Source organism: Mobula hypostoma, chromosome 2 (assembly GCF_963921235.1).
Source record: "Mobula hypostoma chromosome 2, sMobHyp1.1, whole genome shotgun sequence".
NCBI classification, from domain to species: domain Eukaryota; kingdom Metazoa; phylum Chordata; class Chondrichthyes; order Myliobatiformes; family Myliobatidae; genus Mobula; species Mobula hypostoma.
Window position 1 is genome coordinate 28,713,626 of NC_086098.1, and position 26,671 is coordinate 28,740,296.

Here is a 26,671-nt window from a genome sequence, read left to right on the forward strand (position 1 = left end):
CAGGCTGCCAAAACGTTGAGCATTCTTTTGCCTCCATAGATGCTGCTTGACCCACTCGATGCTAAACTTTTAGCATGTATTTTTTTTGCACCCTTGGTTATCTGCAATGTATGGCAGGCAGTGAATTTCCTGTAGAATATGTTTCATACCAACCATGTTGATGTTAAAGAGTTGTGTTTTGATCAAAACACAACCAACGTAATCCACAGAATCTGATTCAAATACAGTTAGGTAGAATTTTCCAAAAGACCTTTCATGACCAGGATATTACATTCTTTTTTAAATTTGTCAATGAAATTTCAACAAAATTAGAATTATGAGCACATTATTGATACAGAAAAAATATAAAAATTATGATCTGTATGCCTCTTGTCAATTGATCATTGTTTTAAAATTTTGAAATTTCACCTAGACTATAACTTTATCCCCAAGAATTCTTATATCAGATTATATTAATTGTCATAAATTGTATTCTAATCATTATTTTCTTCATAAATATAGCCTTAGTGCCGTGTTGCGCACTCTCTGCCAAAATGATTTAGGATTATAAGTGACTCATACCAGTTTCAAAAATATATCTTTTCCCATGATTACTCAGAAGAATATTTTCTTCTTTTTTTGCGTGTGCCTGCGTGCGTGCAAGTCTGTGTGTGTGAGTCTGCGTGCGCGTGCGTCCGTGATGATGTCTTTTTCATGGCTTTTACAAGGCGCGGAGCGAGAGGGAGACTGTGTGGTGCACCACTCCTCACACAGACATTTTCACAGTATGATTCCTTTTTTATTTTACGAGGTCGAGTTGTGATCTCGACACTCAACCCGGCACAGATGGAAAGCGTACTCGGGAGCGGACCCGACTGGTTTTGAACCCGGGAACCTCCGTTCCCAGGTCCGGCGCCGATGTCATTGTGCCACTAGCCGGCCCCAGAAGAATACTTTCAATGAGATTATTTTTATCTTTGAACCAATGATTGCAACCTCACAACCTGAATCAGAATCCAGTTTAATATTTTATTCATTTATTGAGATACAGCATTTATTTGTGGCAGAAGTACACTGCAAAACATAATAATAAAAACTATACATTACAATAAAAATATAGAAAAAATTAAATTAAATAGGGAATGCAAAAAGAAAGGAACAAATACTGAGGTTCATTGTCCATTCAGAAATCTGATAGCGGAGAGGAAGAAGCTGTTTCTAAAATGTTGAGTGTGTGTCTTCAAATACCTATACTTCCTCCTTGATGGTAGTAATGAGAACATATCCTGGGTGCTCGGGTTTATTAATGATGGATGGCACCTTTTTGAGGCATCAGCTTTTGAAGGTGTTCGGGATGCTCGGGAGGCTAATGTCCATGATGGAGCTGGCTGAGCTTACTAATGTTTACAGCTTTATCCTCTACAATGGCCTCTCCATACCAGACGGAGATGCAACTGGTTTAAATGCTCTCCATGGTACATCTATAGAAGTTTGTGAGAATACCAATTCTCCATGAAATATCACAGCTGTCAAGCCTTCTTTGTAATTGCATCAATATGTTGGGCCCAGGATAGATCCTTAGAGAAGCTGACACCCAGGAACTTAAACTGCTCACCCTTTCCACTGCTGATTCCTTGAAGAGGACTGGTATGTGTTCTCTTAACTACCCCTTCCAGAAATCTACATCAGTTGCTTGGTCTACTAATGCTGAGTGCAAGGTTGCTGCTGTGACACCACTCAAGCAGCTGATCTATCTTGCTTCTGTACGCCATCTCATCACCATCTGAAATTCTATCAACAATAGTTGTGTCGTTGGCAAATTTATAGATGGCACTTGAAGTGTGCCTAGCCACACAAACGTGGATGTAGAGAGAGTAGAGTAGTGGGCTAAGCATGCATGCTTGAGGTGCGCCAGTGTTGGTTGTCAGCGAGGAGGAGATGTTATATTACATCCGCAGAGAATCTGGTCTCCTGTTGAGGAAGTTAAGGATCCAGTTGCAGAGGGATGTACAGAGGCACAAGTTTTGGAGCTTGTTGATTAGAACTGAGAGTATGATTCAGTTAAATGCTGAGCTGCAATCAATAAACAGCAGCCTGACGTGGGTAACACTATTGTTCAGATGATCGAAGGCTGAGTGGACAGCCAGTGAAATTGCATCGCTGTAGACCCATTGTGCAATAGGCAAGTTGCTGCGGGTCCTGGTACTGAACAAATCAGATGCCAATCAATATTAGGGAAGTTAAAGTCAGCCATGATAACAACCCTGTTATTTTTGCACCTTTCCAAAATCTGCCTCCCAATCTGCTCCTGGGTATCTCTGCTGCTACCAGGGGGCCTATAGAATACCCCAAACAGAGTAACTGCTCCCTTCCTGTTCCTGACTTCCACCCATACTGACTCAAAAGAGGATCCTGCTACATTACCCACCCTTTCTGTAGCTGTAATAGTATCCCTGACCAGTAATGCCACCCCTCCTCCCCTTTTTCCACCCTCTCTATCCCTTTTAAAGCACCAAAATCCAGGAATATTGAGAATCCATTCCTGCCCTGGTGCCAGCCAAGTCTCCGTAATGGCCACTACATCATAATTCCATGTATGTATCCAAGCTCTCAGTTCATCACCTTTGTTCCTGATGCTTCTTGCATTGAGGTACACACACTTCAGCCCTTCTACCTTACTGTCTTTACACCGTTTATTCTGCTTCTCTTTCCTCAAAGCCTCTCTGTATGTTAGATCTGGCTTTACTCCATGCATTTCGTTCACTGCTCTATCGCTCTGGGTCCCATCCCCCTCGCAAATTAGTTTAAACCCTCCCGAACCATGCTAGCAAACCTACCTGCAAGGATATTGCTCCCCCTCGAGTTCAGGTGCAACCCTTCCAACCTGTACAGGTCCCACCTTCCCCAGAAGAGATCCCAATGATCTAAAAATCTAAAATCCTGCTCCCTGCACCAACTCCTCAGCCACGCATTCAACTGCCATCTCCTCCAATTCTTACCATCACTGTCACGTAGCACTGGCAGCAATCCTGAGAGCGCCACCCTTGAGGTCCTGTTCTTCAGCCTTCTGCCTAGTTAATCTTGTACAGATGCCTTAGGCTACGTTCGCACTATGCCAGATAATTTTGAAAATGCCGGTTTCGAGTAAAAATGACAGGCGTCCACACTAAGTGTTTTTTAGAATATCTCTGTCCACATTAGACGGATATTTGGGCGAATCTCCTCCTACTGGGCATGCGCAGGACACACAGAAAACAAGCGAAGAGGAAACGGTATACTTGGTGCGGGTTTGTCCAGTTACAGACTAGAAAAACTTTTGCTCTTGGCTCTCGCGCAGGAGGATTTAAAACTAAAAGAAACAAATACTGGAGTGTATGGAGGCAACCGACAGGGAGTTCATGGACAGTATGACCCGGCTGATGACAAACATTGAAAAACTGACTAACTCTGTTGCATTAATAAAGCACCTTGTTAAATGAATAAAACATGTCTGCATCAGTGTTATCTTGTATTACCATACAATGTTACATTAGGCTGTTACACATCTATTGTCAGAGAAGTACTTGCATAAATAGGTAAACCACCTTGGTTCTTGATTCTTGATCCTCCAAAATATTCTGCATGGAACTTAAACTGGAGGTGGTGGAGGGTGTTTTCTGTCCTTACCTTCATACAAGCAAGGACAGAAAACAGGGCAAAGTGAGTATACTTATTTATTCAGTAAGCTATGGGCCCAAGTATTTGGTGAGTACATTTCTAACTCTTCTGGCTTCAGTCTTGTTGCCGTCTGTTCTGAAATTGTTAGGTTCTGTGAAGCGCAGAATCAAATATCGCTGTGATGATTGTACGCTCTGGTATCAATTGTTTGGCGACAATAAAGTAATAATAATAATAATAATAATAAGAAAACAATGAAATGCCGCGCTATCGCCATCTGTTCCGGCACGTCATGACAGCGGTTTTAAAATGCTCTGTTTACCATATCGTCACTGCAACGGATATTAGGTGTTTTCAGATTTATTCACTCTGGAGACCGTTTCTGAAAATCTCCGTTTTCGGGGGATGAAAACGCTGTTTTAGTGTAGACAGAGGGTCAAAACCAAGAGAAAAAGCTTCGTTTTCAAAATTATCTGGTGTAGTGTGGACGTAGCCTTACATGCTGCAAGCTCACAAAGAGTTAAGGTCACCTGGACTTGTTTAGACAATATTTTTACAAAATTTAATACACCAAAACATGCCCACAGCTTTTAGTTTGGGTAGGTCCAGTATGTTCTCGAAGCCACACAGTCATCCACACAGGTGTTGATGTGGTTTGGTAAGAAATGTTATATGTTATTAACATTTTTCATTAATCCATGAGTAATCTTGTAGAGTTAATGAGGTCACAATATTTGCTTTGCAGGCGCTGGTTGTCTGTTTAATTGTTGTATCTCTTGGACTTGGACTGGGATTGGGTCTGAAACATCAGTCATCTCCTAATGATGAGAAGGGTAACTTTACTAATTTCATACACCATACATCAAGCTGAAGTGACAATTTATACATTACGTTTGTTTAACAATTTGAATTTGTAATGCCTGCTATTTGCAGTAGACCATTTTTGGTCCATTAACAAGGTGCTGTGTGAAGCACTAGTGCCCAGTATGATGGTGTCATAGGCCGTACTCACCACTGGGAAGAACGTTAGTTCTGAAGGAAACCTCTCGACAGCAGCACAACAGAATTCTGTGGATCTGAGAGAAAGTGGCCGACTGGGGCAGATGGGCAGATGGGCAGTGGTCAGTGACAGGGACACCATGCTACCCTGGGATACCTGGGCAACTCTCACACAATGGGCTGGTCCATTGTGCCCTCTCCCTCAAGAAAATCAGATGTTTTTATATGATTGGAGCTATATGTGACCTGGACCCACAGCAATTCAATTAACCCTCAAATACCCCTCAAAATGAAGCCATTCAGTTCCATCAGCCAGGACATTTAAACAACGAAAAAGGGTCAGACCAAAATGGGCCTAAGCACTGGATTCTTAAGACATCCTTAAATGCTGGTTGCTCCTATGCTTCAAGGTCAATATATTTGAACAACTGTTTAGGACATACTTTGATTTAACCATAAGAGTAGAATTAGACAATTGGGCCCATCAAGTATGCTGCCATTCCATCATGGCTGATTTATTAACCCTCTGAATCCCATTCTCCTACCCTCTCCCCATAACCTTACACGCTCTGACATATCAAAAACCTGTGAACCTCCGCTTTAAGCATACTGAATGACTTGACCTTCACAGCTGTCTGTGGTAATGAATTCCACAGTTTCGCCGCCCTCTGGCTGCAGAAATTCTTCCTCATCTCTGTTCTAAAGGGACATCCTTGTATTCTGAGGCCACTACAGGAAAAACGCTCTCCACAGTAATTGCACTTAACTCTTGTAGTTCATTGGAAATATAGGATAATGCATTTGGAAGTTCTATTGGAGACAGTTCAATTCAATATTGTTCCAATACTAACTCTCCTCTAAATCTCCATAATTTGTTACTCCTGATGACTTTACTATTGTCTGTGAACAGCAACTCTCTGAGCTTTCTAGCAAACATCCAATCAACGTACTGTTTCAGAATGAAAGTGCATTAAGAAGCCAGTTAGCCTCTGGACTTTACTTTGTTGTTTTCCAAAGCTTACATCAGTGGCGTAGACACTTTGAGTAATAGGGAGTGGTCAAATAAAACAGATGGTCTTTGAACAGGCAGTCTCCTTGTGTTGATCAAGAAGAGTCAGCATATCTGACCGCCTGGGCATTCATGCAAATAATTAAGTGTTCAAAGGTCAGCTGGAGGAGAATATGTACGAAAGAACAAGAGAGAGCGATGGAGTTACCACACAGAAAATGCTGGAGGAACTCAGCAGCTCAGGCAGCTTCTATGGAAATGAATAAACAGTCGACATTTCAGGCTGAGACTCTTCATCAGGACTGGAAAAGAAATGGGGAAAGAAGTCAGAATAATGTGTTGGGGGAAGGAGAGGAATGCAAGCTAAAAGATGATAAGTGAAGCCAGGTGGGTGGGGGAGGGGGGGAATGCAGTAAGAAGCTGGGAGGTGATAGGTGGAAAAGGTAAAAGGCTGGAGAAGAAGGTATCTGATAGGAGAGGAGAGTGGACCATGGGAGAAAGGGAAGGAGGAACGTGATAGTCAGGTGAGGAGAAGAGGAAAGGTAAGAGATTTCTGCTCCATTACCTAGAGAGAAACAAGTTCATTGATACATCTATATAGAAAGCATGAATTCCAGAGTTCTCTGGGTGTTTGGAACATACAAGCATGATATGGCACCAGATCCAAGCAGCTAGGACGAACAAAAGAAATCTGTGTGTTACCTTCCTGGACCTTGCCAATGCATTTGGCTCAATTCCTCATGCACTCTTCTAGGAAGCATTTGACTTTTTCCGGATACCAGAGTGCACCATAATGCTGGTGAATTTGTACCTTAAAGACCTGCGAATGTGCTTCACAGAGATTTTACCACAGCCTGGCAGAGACTGGAAGTAGGCATTATGGCAGGTTGCACTATATCACCCCTGCCCTTCACAATGGCCATTATCAGGGCTTCAAGAAGGGTGGTATGCAGTGAAAGAACAAGCACTGGGCTTTTCTTCCCCCGTCAGGGCATTCACGGGCGATATAACAATACTGACCACTACAGCAACATGCGCCAAGCGACTATTTGGAAAGCTGCAGGAAAACATCAAGTGGGCTAGAATGGAAACCAAGCCCAGCAAGTCACGAAGTATCTCCATAGTCAAGGGAAGGCTGAAAGACATTAAGTTCAAAAGCCTGGGTAGATGGTACAACACCAGCCTCACAAACAAAGAACAAGTGCAGCAACTAAAGCAACATATCACCAACGCCTGGATAACATCGACAAGACCGTGCTATCTGGAAAACTGAAGCTCTGGTGCTTACAGTTTGGACTCCTACCCTGAGTGATGTGGCCACTCACTGTCTATGAGGTCCCACTAACAACCGTGACGAAGCTCGAGCAAACCACTGTGTTGTTCGTAAAGAAGTGGTTCAGTGTCCCAAGGTGTATCAGCAACATCAATCTCTATAGTGAAGGAGTCCTTAACTACCTTTCACCGGCCTTACAGAGGAATTCAAGAGTTCTAAGGTGCGCCTACTGATGACACTCAAAGACTTTTGTGACAAGATCATCAGTTATGCTGCATGGACCTCATCAACTGGGCGGAAATGGACCCCAGCTGATGCGGTGCAGTAAGCAACAGCAACCCCTAGGCTTAGAGACATTGCAGGGCAGGCAGCAAGTGGCCCCACCTGGCACGCCACAATTCCAGAGCGAAGAAAGATGGTTGTCGAGGAAGTGTGGCAACAAGAAGAGCCAGACAGAAGCGTGAAGGCTGTCTCCCTGGCTAAGCAGGGGCAACAGATGCAGTGGGAAAGCATTAAGTGGAGGAAAAGCAGCTGGAAGGACATATGCAAGATGAAAGCAAACATACTTAGCTTTCTCATCAGAGCTACATATGATGTGCTTCCCTCACAGAAAAACCTCCACCTGTGGTTCGGTGAGGACCCAACTTGTGCCCTGTGCCCGATTCTGGCAACCCTCAAGCATATCCTGGCAAGCTGCAAAACCAGCCTCACACAAGGCAGATACACGTGAGGTCACAACCAGGACTTGAAGAGTCTGGCCGTGGTAATCGAGACCAACAGGACAGCAACCAACTCCTTGCCCCCTAGAACGACTAACCCTCTGAAACCAGCAGCATTTGTCGGGGAGGAAGAGAAAGGACCAATGAATCTCCCTCCTAAGCAGAAATGGGACAGATGAACATGGCCCGTGACTGGAAAATGCTGGTGGATGTCAACAAACAATTCACCTTTCCACCAGAAATTGCAACCACCAACGTTGGGCCAGACGGTTCTCATTACAGATAGTCTACATCGTGGAATTCACAGTCCTGTGGGAGGTTGAAGTATATGAGTGCAAGAGTCTACACTATATAGATCTAGCAGCAGAAGCTTAGCAACTGGGCTGGAAAACCAAAGTTTGTCCTGTGGAAGTGGGTTTTAGGGGATTTATAGCCACACCCACCATCAAATTACTGAAGGAGCTAAGGATCCATGGTCAGACTCTATGGTAAACCATCAGAGCCACAACTGAGGCGGCAGAAAGAAACAGTCAAGGGCTTAGGATCAAGTGAAAAGACCTCTCCTGGGCTCCAAGATAGCATCAAGAGAGTGGGAAGGCACGAGGGAGGGTGGCTCAGGGACACTAGAAGTCATCATCGAGCCCTCCAGGGATGTAGTGGGCTAATCAAGGAAACATGTACACTTGAAAACCCCTGCGTGCCAACCTTGTGCCATTCCCAACATCAAGGCAGTCTTGAGCAACTGCTCATGACCCATTGGCACGAGGGATATTAACATCTGGCTTATTTTGATTTTTTTTTTATTCTAACTGCATGTCCCTCTATTCTAAGTCTGTGCCCACTGGTCTCATCACTATAGGAAACACCTTCTCCACATCCACTCTGTCTAGGCTTTTCAGGATTTGATAGGTTAAAATGAGATTTCCTCTCATTCTTCTAAACTCCTTGAGTACAGGCCCAGAGACATCAAATGCTTCTTATACATTAACCCTTTCATTCCTGAAATTATTCTTGTGAAGCTCCTCTGAACTCTCTCTAATGCCAGCACATCTTTTCATAGATAAGGGGCCCAGAACTGCTCACAGTACCCCAAGTGCAGTCTGACCAATGCCTTATAAAGCCTCAGCGTTACACTCTTGCTCTTACATTATAATCCTTTCAAAATGGATGCTAACATTACATTTGCCTTCCTTACCACTGACTCAAGCTGTAAGTTAACCTTTGAGGAATCTTATACAAGGACTCCGCAGTCCCTTTGCACCTCTGATTTTTGAACTTTTTCCCCGTTTAGAAAATAGCCTATGCTTTAATTTGCTCTGCCACAGTGCATGACCGTACACTTCCCTGCACTATATTCCATCTGCTATTTCTTTGCCCATTCTCCCAATCTGTCCAAATTGTCATCTGCAAACTTAATCATAAGTGCAATAACTTGTGCCATTTATGCATTAATGATAACTTGATCATTATTGATCATAAAAAATTGCAGGCTTTGACAGTGAGCAAGTACCAGACAAAACTATGAAAAACACCCTGAAACTTCAGTGAAATTCAGCACCTTGTCTGACATGTACCACAATATTCAATATGATTTTGCAAAGTCATTTTGCAACTAACTAGGCAACTTTGAACTGTGATCCAAAGGATATTATGTTGAGCAACAGGCATTAATTCTGAACTAAGCAGATATGCATTAACTTGGCCTTAGCCACTCCCTACATGCTAAAAATTTGCATGCATTGAAACAAAATATGTTCAGTGAAATTTGGGCCCATTCTCAAATCACATCTACACCAGGATGTAATGTTTTCACATTAGTGTACAGAAGTTTATGTTAAATACAACTCATGCCCTCAAGCACATTAACTCCAGATCAAAAGCATAGACTGTGAAGGATACTGACCCTGCGGAACTCCATTGATAAGTGGTTCAACGTAGTTATTTTCACAGCAAACTACCACAATATAACCAATGATTAAACCTCATTAATTGAAAGAGAAATGCTAATCGGTCCTGTGGTTTAGTATTACTTATGATGCAAATTGAAATATCATTTTTATGTATGTAGGGAGAGGATTTTGGTTCATTCTAAGTATAATTGTAGGTTTTCACAAAGAAAATAGCAGAAGTGCTTTATGTTTCAGAAAATCCATAGCAAATCATTTATTGAACACTAGAAAACTGAACTCAAGATGTCCTAAAAACCCTTTATATAATCACATCAGACCAGCCTCGTAACGTGAAACCCCAACTCAATGCCGGTGGCTGTGAACTCTGTATGTTTCCACCAATTACATTACCCTACGTAATAATGGCAGTTCTGAAATATACAAACATCACAGCAGGCAGGGTAGTTGCAGGGTTGATATTTCCCCTGACTGACCCAGTAGATAAATTAAGGGGTAGCCCTTGTTTCCACTCTCGCTGTGAAACAGAGACATCTCTTTTTCCCTTATTAGGGAGAGAGAGAGAGAGAGCCTGTGGTATGTCGAATTACCGGGTGAACGAGTAGTCTTTGGTGTACTGCAAGTCTGTCTCTTTATTGATGCTTTGGTGCATGCTCAAGTGCTTGGTGGAGGGAACTGATGCTTTTTTGCTGGTGGGGGGAGGGGGTCGTTGCTTTGCTGCTGCTTATGCGTGGGAGGGGGAGCTGCAGGGGGCTTCGGAGTTCTAACATTTAACTGTCATTCATTCTTTGGGGCACTCCTCTGTGGATGTTTGCGAAGAAAACAAATTTCAGGATGTATATTGTATGCATTTCTCTGACATTAAATTGAACCTTCTGACCCTATTGAGCCATTCAGGACAGAGTAGAAATGAAAAATTATCACCCAGATTTCAGTATCAAAGAGGGCTATGAAGGATCAGTTGCTGAGTATATTAAGGGAAACAAAATAAGTGAGTTTAGCGCAGGATAGGGGCATCAGTGGTAAAAGATCTGTTTTGATTGTATTGCGTGTTGGAGCAGGCACGAGGAACTGAGAGGCTGCAACAACTTCTGGCATTCAAATGAGAACAGAATGAACAGTATTTAATATGAAAGTGTGAAGTTTTTTTTGAGTGAGAATTCAAAGTTTAAAAAGTGATAATTTTGGTGATATTACTCTTTGTGCAGGAGGGGAGCCATCCTGGCTGGAAGATCAGTGTGAAGAAATCAAAACTCCTGAATGTCCTACAGGGTAAGGGAATCTATAATTAGTTACGTATATCAGCTTAATGGCTCATGTTTTAGAGACAGCAAGAAAAGACAACTGCACAGAAATAGAAAAAGGACCCCCTTCTTGTTGAGCCAGAAGTTATTGGGTTCAGGTTCTACTTCAGAGTCATGAATACAACATTTACTTTGAGATTTTGGTGTAGTTCTGAGGCTGGCCTGCACTATCTTTTAGTTGAGATATGAAACTATGGCCCACCTGACCTTTGGGGTTCTTTGGATATTTTGTTACGTTATCACCCTTTTGACATATGATCTCTTGATTCGTCTCACTCCTACTGCCTTGCATCTAGTAACAGATCTTGCTATTTCTTTCTCTCCCTCCCCCTTCATCTTCAAGTTATAAAATTTTCAAGGTCTGATGAAAAGTTATTTACTTGATTACTGGAGACCCTCAGCAGATCAGGATATGGAAAGCAAAATAGAGTTAATGTTTCAGATCAGAGATGTCTTCAGAAAATTGAAACACAAGGTTGCAGCACTATGAAACACAAGGATGTGTGTGTAATAAATTGAGTTTATGACACATACAGTATATTACATCGATGTGATTCAATGATAATGGTAGGATAACATTTTGTCTTCGGATTTCAGATTTTCCCGTCCACCTTTGATACTACTTTCATTAGATGGATTCAGAGCTGGGTATCTAAAAACATGGGACAACTTCCTCCCAGTTATTGAGAAACTCAGTAAGTGACTGGAACTAGACAATGTTGAAAGCAACCCTCCTGCCATAATATGTTTATATGATCAAAATCAAAGAGATTAAAGTATCTGTATAATAATGGTATCCAAAGTTATAAAATTCTTCTCTCTGTTATTTTTAACATGCAATAAATAGATGGATTAACGTCTTTATCAACATGAAAATATATTATGCTAACAGTGCCATATGGTAATTTGGATCCATTTAATTTAAATCCATTCAATTGTGTCTTTTTGAAGAGTTAAAATAAACATATTCAAATGTAAATTGCCACAATCCTACAAACTTGAAATGTGTATTATAATCAGCAATTAAATGTTATTTATAGAGTACTGATTGAGATTCAATGCACTTTTATATTAAAATTGTAAAACTAAAATGATCTATTTTTGAGAATACAGATTTAGTACAATTTGGAACCATGACATTGCAACAATTTCTATCCCTAACAGTAGGTGTCCCCAGACTGCATTACAAGATTCCTATGTATCTGCACTTCTCCATAAACTCCACTTAGATACTTCTTTTTCACTTCTGAAACCAAAGCCCGACCTTTTAATCAATATATTTCCTTGGAATTCAATCTCTTTTAGCTTACCGGTCCATTCTTATAATAAAAAAAGCAACAACATTGTGTTGCTCTTGTTAATATCAGAAACAAAAGAAATAGCTTTCTCAATTAATATTTTAATTAATTCTGATTAACAGAAGATGATGGGCAAGGGGTCCTGAATATCAGAATAGGGGATGAGTGTTTTTTCCTCCTGTAAGAAGGGGAAGGGGTTGTAGGAGGCTGTTGAAGGTTGGGTTGGAAGTTCTGTTTTCCTTCTGACCTGCTTGCCTCAAATTTTGGCCAGAGAGAGGACATATTCACATTCCCACCATATCTAATCTCTTTCATCTTTAGTGGATGACCAATGTTTTCTACTAGATTTCATAGCTGCATCTGACTATTTTCTCAGAAAAAAGTTGTTCCTTATTACTTGCATGGTGAACATAAACTTTTCCTTCAGAAAATTACAACATACTATGAAGCATCGCTATTTCATCCTTGGTTGCACTTTGGGTTCCAATTGTATGATGACTGGAGCTTGGAGACATTTGCAATGGAAATACCCAAAGATAAAGTTTATATACTTTACATTCAAACAATGTTGTCTATGTGTCCCATCTCTCCAAATGGAGCAAGATCAGTTGGGAACCACAGATGAAGTGATGTGAAATTTTATCTGTCCGCTTAAAAAATGTGACAAAATTGAATGTAATTTTTCCAGAAACCTGTGGAACGCACTCCAAGTATATGAGAGCCATGTACCCCACTAAAACATTTCCCAATCACTACACGATTGTCACGGTAAGTTTCTCATTTAGATCACAATGACTTTCCATCACATTTCTGTTCTCTGTGTGACTTCAGAAATGAAAGCAGCTAAAGGAACATCAGTAATTGGCCTCTTAGCTACTGGATGTTGCACTCAGTCCTCTTTAATGCTGGAGAATGATGTTGTGGATACTTTGAATAATGGGGAATAATGGGAAGGATTTTTTCTTAATATTCCCTCTATAAGTTATTTATTTGTAGGAGACTTCCAATATTTTGGACTTTACACCTGGCCTAGGTTGGCTTTGCATGATAAAAATATGCTAACATTCCATTATATTGTGCAGTAGTCCAACCCACCGGATAATACTTATGAGGTATTTATTACATTATCACAATTATTCTGGAAATTATCTCCCACCCTGAGAGCAGGAAATGCCTGACTCCTGCGCCTTAGCTGATACAGTTTTTGGTTATTTTGTATTCATGTTTTTTGAAGTAATACAAATAGCAAACCTCTTTTAGATATTAAAAAGCAAGTAAAAACTAAATATACTAGGTATTTGAAATAAGAAGGCGGCTGTAAGTACTCAACAGGCCAGGCAGGATCTGTGGAAAGAGAAACAGAGTACTAATGCAAGATGGTCATCCTGAAATGTTGACTCTCTTACTCACCCTGTAGAAGTTAGCCAATCTGCTGAATTATTCCAACATTTTCAGTTTTCTTATACACATAAATAGTTATCAACCAAATCCAGCATTTTTAATGAAATGCTCATTGCAGATTGCAGAATACTTATTTTCCAGTGTTTCACTTCTGAAGATAAACTAATGCATTCTCCCAACAGAATCTGTGGAAGTCGTTTGCATTAGAAGAATGTCAAATTTGCCAGATGGAAGCAGCTGAAACAGTTTGTGGTTGGGTTGGCTGGAGTCCCTGATGATCCTCTGGGCCCTTTTTAAGACCTGCTGCTGTAAATGTCCTGAATAGAGGAAAGTTCACATCCAGCCCAGTGAAACCAAGGATGTAAACTTTCCTCTATTCAGGACATTCAAAGCAGTAGGTGCGTAAAAAGGATCTGGAGGATCATCAGGGACCTCCAGCCACACCCACCACAAACTGTTCCAGCTGCTTCAGCTACTTCAGTAACGGTACCGCAGCATTAAGGCCAACAGGCTCCAGGACAGCTTCTTTCACCAGGCCATCAGGTTTATCAATACACATTGATCTGATTGCATATCTGACTGTAGATGCAAGTATACAAAACAACCGTGTATACAATCTTAGTGTTTGGGCAATATTCTCCCAGATTTCCCTTCTTTATGGCTTGTACATTGCGACAAAGACACAACATAAAGATCTTTACTCCCTCATATTGTGAAATGGATGTAAGTGGTAGAGCTCAGTCGAGCCACTAGGACTTGATGTTTCAATCCCTATAGTAAGTCGGAACTCTCGATGTTGGCAGTGGGCTTGGAGTGGTGACAAGGAGGGAAGGTAGGTACGTCATCAGGGTCATCAGCTGGGCACCCTCCTTCTTTGACGTTTCGTTGATAAGCCCATGACATCTCCAGAGGGCTCAACGGTGCTACCTGGCGTCCCAGATACACCCCCCTCAGTTCCATACCCTCCTGTCTTCATCTTGCAGCCCAGTTGTGTCATTCCTTTTAATCCAAATCCAATTGCTGTTTTCTTCTGCTGCATTTGACAAGGACTTGATTGCTTGTTGGAGGGAGTGACCCCTCACCCCCATCTTCTTCAATAGACTGGTCGTAGATGTAACAACGAATCCCCTGCATCCCACTTCTACGAGGAAAATCTTGGTCTTCCAGTCATTCTGGGCAGCTTCAGTTGCCAGTTCAGAGTACTTGGTCTTTTTCCTCTCATAAGCTTCTTCGACACCATCTTCCCATGGTACTATCAGTTCCACAACATACGCCAGCTTGGCTGTTGTGAACCACAGGACCATATCTGGCCGGAATGTTGTAGCTGCAAAGTCTGAGAGAAACACAAGCTTTTTTTCCAAGTCCATGTCCATTTTCCAATCCTGAGCAACCTGCAGAATGCTTACATCTTTTGATGTTATATGGTGCTCTGGAGGTTGGCCTGCTGGTATAAAATAAATTCTAAAATTCTAAAAATTCTAATGCTAAAATGACAGAATATCTTTCCCCCAAAGGAAGGATGACTGTTCCCACTTCCTTTGCACTGAGCAACTTGGAAACTAGCAAGTTCCTGACATGCAGATTTAAGTCAACACATGTAAAATACTGGAGGATCTCAGCAGGTTAGGCAGCATCTATGGAAAAGAATAAATTGTCAACATTCCAGGCTGAGACCCACCTTCAGGACTGAAAAGGAAGGGGTAATACGCCAGAATAAAAAGGTGGAGGGGAGGGGGAGGAGGATAGCTAGAACGTGATATGTGAAGCCAGGTGGGTTGGAAAACTAAAGGGCTGGAGAGAAAGGAATCTGATAGGAGAGGAGAGTGGACCATAGGAGAAAGGGAAGGAGGGGACCCAGGGGGAGATGATAGGCAAGTAAGAAGTTATAAGAGACCAGAGTGTGGAATAGAAGAAGAGGGGAGGTGGAGAAAAAATGTTTTACTGGAAGTAGAAATCGATATTGATGCCATCAGGTTGAAGGTAACCAGATGGAATATAAGGTGTTGCTCGTCCACCCCGAATGGCATAAGATGAGGCCATGGACCAATATGCCAGAGCGGGAATGGGAATTGGAATCAAAATGTCTGGCTTCCGGGAAAGTCCACTTTTGGTGGATGGAGCGGAGGTGCACGACAAGGCGGTCCCCCAATTTACGACGGGTGTCACCAATGTAGAGGAGGCCGCATCAGGAGCACCAGACACAACAGATTTGCAGGTGAAGTGTTGCCTCTCCTGGAAGGATTCTTTGGAGCCCTGAATGGAGGTGAGGGAGGAGGTGTCGTACTTTGGTCAATTGCAGTGGTAAGTGCCAGGAGGGAGATTGGTGGAGAGGGATGAATGGATAAGGGAATCACAGGGGGAGTGATCCCTGCAGAAAGCGGAAGGTTGGGGGGAGGAAAAGATATGCTTAGTGGTAGGATCCCTTTGAAGACGGTGGAAGTTGCGGAGTATGATGCATTGAATGTGGAGGCTCATACGGTGGTAGGTAAGGACAAGAGGAACTTTATCACTGTTAAGGTAGCAAAAAGATGGGATGAACGTAGATGTTCAGGCAATGGGGGAGATGCAGATGAGGGCAACATCAATGGTTTATGAAGGGAAACCTTGTTATTTGAAGAAAGAGGAATCTCAATGTCCTGGAAAGATTTAAGTGTCTTTATGTATGTATCTCCATAAGGATGGTTGGGGAAAAAACATCTTGGCCTGGAAGATTCCTACAGATATCAGAAGAACAAATTTTGTATGTTGCTGTTAGAAAAGGAGTTGATTAACAGATATTAATAGTTTATAAAATCAGTGAAATATATAGCAGAAAAAGAGACCGTTCACACACAATATGCTAATACTAACCACAACGAACGGCGCAATACACACAAAGTGCTGGAGGAACTCAGCAGGCCAGGCAGCATCTATGAAAAAAGTACCTTCGCTGTTACAGCCCAAAACATCAACTATACTTTTTTCCATAGATGCTGCCTGGCCTGCTGAGTTCCTCCAGCATTTTGAGTGTGTTGCTCAGATTTCCAGCATCTGCAGATTGAATTGAATTGAATTGGGTTTATTTCTTACATCCTTCACATACATGAGGAGTAAAAATCCTTACATTACGTCTCCGTCTAAATGTTCAATGTGCAATCATATTAATTTATAATAAATAGAACAGTCAATGTAACATAGAATACACTCAAATCAGTGTGAGTTCATCAGTCTGATGGCCTGGTGGAAGAAGCTGTCCCGGAGCCTGTTGGTCCTGGCTTTTATGCTGCGGTACCGCTTCCCAGATGGTAGCAGCTGGAATAGATTGTGGTTGGGTGACTCGGGTCCCCAGTGATCCTACGGACCCTTTTTACACATCTGTCTTTGTAAATGTCCTGAATCATGGGAAGTTCACAACTGCAGATGTGCTGGGCTGTCCGCACCACTCTCTGCAAAATCCTGCGATTAAGGGAGGTACAGTTCCCATACCAGTCAGGATGCTCTCAATTGTGCCCCTGTAGAAAGTTCTTAGGGTTTGGGGCCCATACCAAACTTCCTTAACTGTCTGAGGTGAAATAGGAGTTAGCCTGTCTCCATTCCTCCTGTAATCTCAACCAGCTCCTTTGTTTTTGCGACATTGAGGGAGAGGTTGTTTTCTTGACACCGCTGTGTCAGAGTGATTAGATTAGATTATGAGGACACGCGGTCCTCTTTTATTGTCATTTAGTAATGCATGCATTAAGAAATGATACAATGTTTTTCCAGAATGATATCACAGAAACACATGACAAACCGACTTAAAAACTGTCAAAAGCCATATAATTATAACATATAGTTACAACAGTGCAAAGCAATACTGTAATTTGATAAGAACAGACCATGGGCACGGTAAAAGTCTCAAAATCTCTTGGAAGTCCCATCATCTCATGCAGATGGTAAACCTCCAGCGCCGCAATCTTGCCGATGCAGCATCTTGGAAACATCTGACCACAGTCTGACTCCGAGTCCGTCCGAAAACTCCGAGCCTCCGACCAGCTCTCCGACACTGAGCACCATCCCTGACGAGAGCTTCGACCCCGGCCCTGGCAACAGGCAATAGGCAAAGGCGAGATTTTGGGGCCTTCCCCTCTGGAGATTCTCGATCACACAGTAGCAGCGGCAGCGAAGCGGGCATTTCAGAAGTTTCTCCAGGTGTTCCTCCGTGCTTCTCACGGCTGTCTCCATCAAATCAGGATTGTGCACAGCCCCCTAGTTAACACATATCGATATCAATTCGGAACGGCCGAATTTTCTCTTGCTTGCAATGTCTGCTGCATTGCCTCATCCGTAGCCCGGTCATTTTTATTTGTGGTAACGTTTTCTGCTTCTACCACCCTTTTCAGGCAAGAGGGACCTAGCGCCAATTCCTGCACCTGTCCACTGGTCCCAGGCCTACAATTGAAAAAACAGCCCACCTCTAACACCTCATGCTTTCCTCCACAGGCCATTTTTAAAATCCAATTGGCCACTTCACATTGGATCCCAAGTGTTCTAACCTTCCAGTCCTGCCTACCAATGTGAGACCTTGTCAAATGCCTTGCCAAAGTCCATGTAAATATTATTTATCACCCTGCACTTGCCGATCCTCTTGATCATCTCTTTAAAAAAATTCAAAAGGGGATCTGAGGAGAATACTGTTGACTCCAGACTGCATCAGAGCTAATGTTTAATCTTACATTTGGTTAACTTTAACAATGTATGTACTGTCACTCCTCCCCGTTTTCCTCTTTACCTTGCTGCTATCAGTTTCTTCGTTGTAATTACCCTTTGATGAGAGGATGATGAATTCAATTAATCTTCATGTATTTGTTTCAATCGATGTACGTTTTTTAGGGACTGTATGCCGAAACCCATGGCATAGTTGACAACAACATGTATGATTACGAACTTAATAAGTCCTTTTCTCTGTCTGGTGATGAAAAGAACAACCCAAAATGGTGGGGAGGGCAGCCAGTAAGTATAATATTAATATTTCTATATGATGTATTTAGAACTTCGTACATTTTAGGCCATTTCTGGGTCTATGAGCTTTATATATGTGGAATAGTATGAAAATGAGTGTCCAAATGGGACACATTATTGTTTATTGAACATTTATAGTAAAAGATTATTCCCAACGAACTACAACAACAAAAACAGACAATACTAGAAACACATAGCAGGTCAGTCAATATTTGTAAAAAAAAATGACCATATATCTTTAATGAAACTGATTTTTAATATGATGATTACTTTGTTGTCTTGGTTTGATACTTATTTTAGATTTTCTAAATTTATGATTTTCCCAATTTATTTTGCTGCTGAAGGTAAAACTTTGTGGATGAAGGTTTACATGCAGAGGGCTATCTAGAGACAATTGCATTTTAAATTCTAATTTCAAAACTTAATTTTTCCATCTAATTGTTAAAAGAAGAGTGTGATTTCAAACAATATATAATAGAATATGCGTATGATGTACTGGGCTGATATACTGGTCCTTTAGCTCTGGGTCCTCAGTAAAAGCGATGCAAACTAATGGGATAAAAATTCCTAATTCCTGTGGTGTACTTTGTGAGGAATGTTTGAGTAGTCTTCATGTTCATAATTTCCCAGGACCTCTGTTTACGCTGCTTCTAACCTGGGGTGCTTAGTCTGATATTGAAATTATAAGCCAATGTGGGCAAAATTCCAGACAATGCAGAGTTCACCACGCAAATAATCAGCAACAAAGCCTCCTCCTGATGTCACAGTTGAGTTTCCATAATGGAGACTAATCAACTGATTGATAAGTGTATACAAGTATACATTTGGAGGACACACTACAAGTGAACAGTGCACTGATGGTGTCTCCTGGTATGATGACCAAACATTTGCAAATGGATTGCCAAGACTGGAGAACAACCCAACCCAACCATCCACCACCTGAGCTACACATCTTCCAAGTTATTTCCATATTGATCTGTAAGTTTCAGAAAAAAAATTTACAACAGACAAATTTACAAGACGGGATCAATTGTTTTGTAAGTTTGCCTAAATGGGAATAATTGAACACACTACCTCTTTACTCTGGTAAGTAACAAAATTATCAATGTTAGCAGAAACCACTTCCACAGAATGAATGAGCATCCTTGCACCTATACAGCTTGCTGTCCATCACCTTGGGGACTAATTCATATAATATTATTTGGAACCTGTGTGAAGCAGAGGAAGCACAGGCTGGGTGTCAAAAAATGGCATTCTTGCGTGATTGATTAATAAAGCTTGTTTCAGATGGGAACTCTGTTTGCCGCTCTCTGCCACATTGGATTAAGGATCCTCTGTGTGAGTAGCAATGGTTTGAGAATCAAACTGGCACACAATGATATGGCACATCTGATTTGCCACTAACAGGCAATACAAGAAGAAAAATATCTCAATTCCAATCAAGGACAGAGCTCTACACTAATGCCGAGTAACTGCTTCAAAGAGGCAGTTCTGATCTTCATATAGTCCATGATCATGGTGCCTTCCTTTCGGACAGAACTGAGGACTAGATCAGCATCAAAGTATGCATACATTATACAACCTTGAGATTTGTCTTCTTACAGGCAGCACAAAACAAAGAAAGCCAAAAGAAAGCATTAAGAAAAAGGTTGTCAAATAGTCATAGTCATGGTCATAGTCATACCTTATTGATCCCGGGGGAAATTGGTTTTCGTTACAGTTGCACCATAAATAATTAAATAGTAATAAAACCATAAGTAGTTAAATAGTAATATGTAAATTATGCCAGGAAATAAGTCCAGGACCAGCCTATTGGCTCAGGGTGTCCCAATGTGTGAGAGGGGAAAAAAACAAATCATGCAAACAATAAAAGCAAGCAAGTAGCATTCAGAACTGAAGTCCACAAAGAGAGTCTGTCCACAGACCCTTAGTTCAGTGCAGAGCCGTGTAAAAATCACAGAGCAGTGTGCTGAACTGGTCCATCCCTTGCCTTGGGCCCCAACACCCTGACCTTATCTGGCCTGGCACTTAAATCATTGTCCAAACATTGGGTTCTGTCACTTTAATGTGCTCTGGGGCCTAGATCCCGCCACTTCAATTTGGCCTGTACCCAACCTTTCCAATTTGGCTCAGCACTAAAATTTATCAAACTGCAGGCCTTCCTCGCTGTCAGCGATGGGCCCCTTGCCTCGCCTCACCTCAGTTCTGCTGCATTAAATTGCTTCCAAGTCCAAAGGGAAATTACAGGCTATTTGTTTGTGATGATAGTTTACCAGAAAAAAAGAGTGGTTAACAAAGTATTTAGATGTTTTCTTTGTTTCACTGGCCACCAGCCAGAAGTCACTGAGAAATCACCAGCACTATCCTAAACCGAAAGATCGATGATTGAAGATCGAACATGTGATGCGGCCAGTGAGCTGCCAGCGTAACTGTGTTAACATCCATTTGCAGGTACTCCAATGTGGGCTGTTAACGGAAGTGTATTGAGTAGTACAACATGCAGGCAGCACATGTGAAATCAGTTTAACTAGCTGGCGTCAAATGAAGATTGGGTGCTGCATTCTGTCATCGCTTGCTTGTAATTGTTTCTCCATCCCCTGTTTCCATGGAGATAATGTAAATTTCAATATGTAGATATTGCCACATGTGTAAATAATTGTTTTAGTGCCTTTGAAACCTTTCTAAATGCTTTTGGAGTTTATGTCACTTCATTTTCTCTCCGGTTATCTCTTTCTTGTTAAATTCCACATATTCAGTCTTCCACTCCCATCACAAGCGTGGATCTTATTTCCATCCAATCCTGCTGCCAAATCCTTCCAGAAAGTGTAAGTGCTTTCGGCACGGTATGTTTGCATCAGTCCTTAATTATTTAGTGTTGGTTTACATCGGTCAATAAAAATCAGTGAAAAAGTGAGATATACTCCATTTCCTGTCCAATCAGGAATGCCTGAAGTTAAATTTCCTGGCAGTAACAGCAAAATAAAAGTGTAACCAGTGACATGATAGTCAAAGGGCAGTGTTCTTTGATCCTTTAACCTCTGCTGACACAACGATTTTCATATGAATCATAAACATATTCATTTTGCTTTTGTTCTTGCCATAGATATGGCTGACAGCCATGTATCAGGGTCTGAAAGCAGGCACGTTCTTCTGGCCTGGATCGGAAGTTAAAATAAATGGGACTTACCCGGACAAATATGTAAAGTTTAATTCGTAAGTATTACAACCTAAGCAAATAATATGACCTGCCTTGAAGCAATTTGTCAGGAAATTGTGAAAAATCTTGGCTGTGTCTTGCTGAAAAGGTATTTAGTGTTAAGCCTGTTCAAATTTAGATCAAACCATTGACAAGGTTTATGGGATTAAAAAATGAAATCTGATTTTGCAATTAAGAAACTTCAGTAATCAGAGCAAATCAGGGAAAACAGTGAGCACAATCTGGGTCAGGATTTCAGTCAGTGAGAATCAGTCTGTGTCTTGTACAAAAGGGGGTGGGGGTTGAGCAAAGATAGGCTGGACATTGGGTGGGTGATATATATTTTGCCTGTCATGTGCCATTTACAATGTAGTTGTGTCATATGCTGTGGTGGGTTTTTCATAAGTTTTCACTTAGTTTAAGAATAACATTTCTATTTTAGAATTTAATTCAATTCTGAATTTGGAATCAATATTTTAAGGTTTTAGTTTTAATTATTTCTTACAGGATGAAATTGTAAAGTCAGAAGGTGTGGTTAAGGTACATTTTATGAATACAAGAGAAGCCAAACCCTTAATGTTCACAATGGCTCTCTGTTGACTGGGCCCAGCTTTCTCATTAGCTCATCACCTGCAAACGTTGTAGAATACAGTTAATGACAAACAGGTGGGGTATCAAAGCCCATAGTTTTTAATGTTTCTAAGGATAGAAGCACCACAAGTTATCTTGTGCAACACACATAAGAAGCTGAAGGAACTCAGCAGGCCAGGCAGCTTCTACGGAAAAGATAACAGTTGACGTTTCAGGCCAAAACCCTTTATCAGTCCTGAAACATCGACTGTTTACTTTTTCCCATTGATGCTGCCTGGCCTGCTGAGTTCCTCCAACATTTTGTATGTGTTGCTTTGGATTTCCAGCATCTGCAGACTTTCTAGGGTTTGTGACAAATTATCTTGTGTATTGTGACAAATGCATATTTAAGATTACAAATATGCTGTCCAGTTTACAAATGAACATATCAGCTTTTGCTTTACTGGAATCAGCAGGAAAAGTAATGGTCAATAAATGAAGAAGAAGTATTAGTAGATGTTGAATGTATTTGAACACTTTCTTGTAACAGTATTGAAGATTTCTAGCGATGGGTAAAATGCTGCTGAATATCTAAAGCAAATTCCAGATCTCAGAGCAAAATTAAGCCATTTGGCCCATCGAATCTGCTCCAACATTCAATCACGGGTGATCCATTTTCCCCCTCCTCAGCCCCACTCCCCAGTCTTCTCCCCATAAGCTTTGATGCCGTGTGCAATCAAGAACTTATCAAGCTCAGCCTTAGATACACGCAATGGCCTGGCCTCCACTGCTGCCTGTGGTAACAAACTGCACAGATTCACCACCCTCTGGCTAAAGAAATTTACCTGCACCTCTATTTTAAATGGACGCCCCTGTATCCTGAATTGAATTACAATTGAAAGCATGCTGCAGACACACCCGTACACAGTTGTTTCAAATGAAATTATGAACTCTTGAGCAGATTCAGTGGAATTTCATTTAAAAGTTAATTCCTTTAAATGAAATTCCTTTCATTGACTTGCCTAATTGTGTCAGAGTAAGAAATGCCAGAAGATAAATCTTCACAAAATGACTTCAAACGCAAACGGCAATTTCTGTACATTGGAAAATAATTAAATTTAGACATAAACACAAGAGATCTTGCCGATGCCGGAAATCTTGAGCAACACATACAAAGTGCTGCAGGTACTCAGCAAGTTAGGCCGCATCAGTTGAGAGAAATAAACAGTTGACATTTGAGGCTCTTCATTCGGCCATTTTAAACAAGTGTGCAAATTATAAAAGGATTTGACATTTTTATATGAAGACAGTTGTCAAAATATTGGGTCATGTCATGACAGCATATTAATTGGCTATGTTTAAATTTGTGAATACGAACACCTGATTTGCATGATTTATGCTAATTCGGGAATTGAAATTGCCTAAAGCATGTAGTTTGGGCAGTTGTCAATCCTCAGGCAATTAGGCTGTCTTAGTCCAACTAAAGCATTGTGCACGTCACATATAGTAAAACTGCTCTTACCAGCAGACACACTGTACTTTGCTCAGTTGTAAGAACACCTCACAGGCTTTCGGTAGTTGCAAGAATGCTTCACTTCTGTTACATGGCACTGACCTCATGATTCCCCCAAAACATCCCCACTATCAAAACAACATATCAAGAATGTGATAGAATATTCTCTACTTCCACGAAGATTCAATGTTATCCTGGACCAAGAATCAGAATCAGAATCAGGTTTAATATCACCGGCATATATTGTGAAATTTTTTGACTTTGCAGCAGCAGTACAATACACAACAAAAAAAACTGAATTACAGTGTACAGGAAATATATTAAATAGTTAAATTAAGTAAGTCATGTGAAAATAGAAATTTTTAAAAATTAGTGAGGTAGTGTTCAAAGATTCAATGTCCTTTCAGAAATCGGATGGCAGAGGGGAAGAAGCTGTTCTTGGATTGTTGAGTATGTGCCTTCAGGCTTCTGTATCTCCTTCCTGTTGGTAGCAATGAGAACAAGGCTTGACCAGGGTGATTGGGGTCCTTAATGATGGACGCCAACTTTCTGAGACTTCACTCCTTGAAGATGTCCTGGATACTACGGAGGCGAGTGCTCATAATGGAGCTGACTAAGTTTACAACTCCATGCAGCTTACTTTGAACCTGTGCAATAGACCCACCCCATACCAATCAGTGATGCGGCCAGTCAGCATGCTTTCCATGGTACATCTGCAGACATTTTTGAGTGTTTTTGGTGACATTACAAATCTTTTCAAATTCCTAATGAAATATAGCTGCTGTCATGCCTTCTTTGTTGATGCATCAATATGTTGGGGGTTCCAGATTAGATCCTTGGAGATCTTGACACCCAGGAACTTGAGAATGCTCACTCTTTCCACTTCTGATGCCTCTATGAAGACTGGTGTGTGTTCCCTCGTCTTACCCTTTCTGAAGTCCACAGTCAGTTCCTTGGTCTTACTGATGCTGAGTTCAATGTTGCTGCTGCAACACCACTCAACTAGCTGGTATATCTCGCTCCTGTATGCCCTCTCATCACCATCTGAAGTTCTGCCAACAACTGTTGTGTCGTTAGCAAATTTATAGATGACACTCAGTCATGGGTGTAAAGAGCCTACGGGGTTAATAGGCCACCCACAACTTTTGAGCATCTGCTACCTCTGTCCATGTTGCATACGCATGCAGTTGGCATCATCTACAAAATGTGTATCAGCAGCTCCCTGAGGCCTCCTTGATGATATCTGTGGGGGAAAAACACCACCTCCATACTCTAGTCTAAGGACTAGGGCAGGGATTGCCATATTACCATATGGAAGATTGTCTCTGAGTCACTTGGCACACCTTCTACTCACTCAGAAAAAAATCCTGGAAATCCCTAGTATTCAGAGAATGTGCCTCAGACACTTCTCTAGTTAAATGCTTATTTAAACAACCACAAAATGAGCTCAAACAAAATTGCCCACTGCAATGCAATTTGTAAATAACCTTCCTTCTGCTGTTATAATTTGGGCAGAATTTTGCAGGAACAAAACAAATCAGCATCCAAAACCAGATTTATTCATTACCATGGACAAAATGTATGCAGACGCCAACCAATTGACTGTCAGCTTTTCTTTCAGGAGTTCTTTTTCAAATGTAGTGCTTCTTTAGCTCAGGAGAATGGAAGTCTGCTCATTTAAAATCAAGGAACTTGAGATGGCCCTTGCAGTGAAGACATTTCTTCTCATCTCTATCTTGAATGTCTAGATCCTTGTTTTGAGATGGGATCTTTAGTTCCAGATGTTACATATAGGGGAAGTATTATAGAGGCTGCAGATGCTGGCATCTGGAGCAACAGACAAGACGTTGAGGAATTCAATGGGTCGGACGGTATCTGTGGAAGGAAATAGGCAGTTGACATTTTGTGTTAAGACCCTTCATCTGGGGAAATATTATCCCTACCTCACCCTGTCAAGCCCTGTAACAGTTTTATATTTTTCAACGAGATCTCCTCTAACTCTTCTAAACTCTGGAGAGTGTGAACACATGCTTCTTAATTTCTCCTCTTAGGACAAACATCTCCCATCCCGGGAATCTATCTGGTGATTGTCCACTGCAGTTCCTCTGTAGCCAGCCATGTACATAATATTTCCAGTGCAGCTTGATCAGGGCCTTGTATGATTTCAGTAAAATATCTTTATCCTTGTATTCAATAAAATGGGATTTAGGCCAACACATTGACCTGTCTAACTGCTAAAAGGCAATTTAGCCTATAGTCTAAGCTGAGTCTCTGAGCAATCTTTGTCACTTTTTATAAAGTCCTATTTAATGTTGGATACTATACCCCAGCTGTGTCCAAACTATGGTCTATAGAGGCTGATCATGTCACCATTATAATTGATTTACGAATCCTTTTCCATTTTGTTTTGTGAGCAGAGGGTGTTTGGGGGTTGATGTTCCTGTTCTGTTTTGTGCGAAGGAAGGGGTTTTGGGGTTGATGATTGTGTTGCCATTCTTTGTTGTACAGGGGGTGGGGATTGGATTTGACATTTTCCTCCCTGAATGACTTTTGTGCTCTTTCTTTGTTTCGTGACTCTCTGGAGAAAACAAATGTTAGCATTGCATATGGATACACGCTTTGATACTAAATGAGCCTTTGAACCTTTTATAGCCAAGAATCCAGCGTCGGTTTTAAATTGCTTTCTTACCCTGTCAAGGATATGAATTTATGAATTAGGAGGTGGAGTAGGCCATTCCATTCTCTAGCCTTCTCAATCTCTCAGTATCATTACCGATCTGAATCCAGCCTGTATTCCTGCCTACTCCTGTAACCTTACTTAGCAAGAATCGATTTAAACCCATCGTCATTCTTTGCACAAGTTCCAAAG

At 41.3% G+C, this 26,671-nt stretch overlaps 1 protein-coding gene across 2 annotated transcripts in view; it reads left to right on the forward strand.

Annotated features, from left to right (window-relative positions):
- Positions 1-26,671, forward strand: part of LOC134338749 (ectonucleotide pyrophosphatase/phosphodiesterase family member 3-like) — a 103,550-nt gene that overhangs the window by 15,047 nt on the left and 61,832 nt on the right. The window contains exons 2-7 of one of the 2 annotated variants that reach the window (XM_063034795.1): positions 4,382-4,469; positions 10,752-10,815; positions 11,445-11,542; positions 12,834-12,913; positions 18,395-18,514; positions 21,627-21,736. In XM_063034795.1, coding sequence (XP_062890865.1) covers positions 4,382-4,469; positions 10,752-10,815; positions 11,445-11,542; positions 12,834-12,913; positions 18,395-18,514; positions 21,627-21,736 — 560 coding nt within the window. The remainder of the gene's footprint in view (positions 1-4,381; positions 4,470-10,751; positions 10,816-11,444; positions 11,543-12,833; positions 12,914-18,394; positions 18,515-21,626; positions 21,737-26,671) is intronic. The other variant, XM_063034802.1, reaches the window with a different exon arrangement.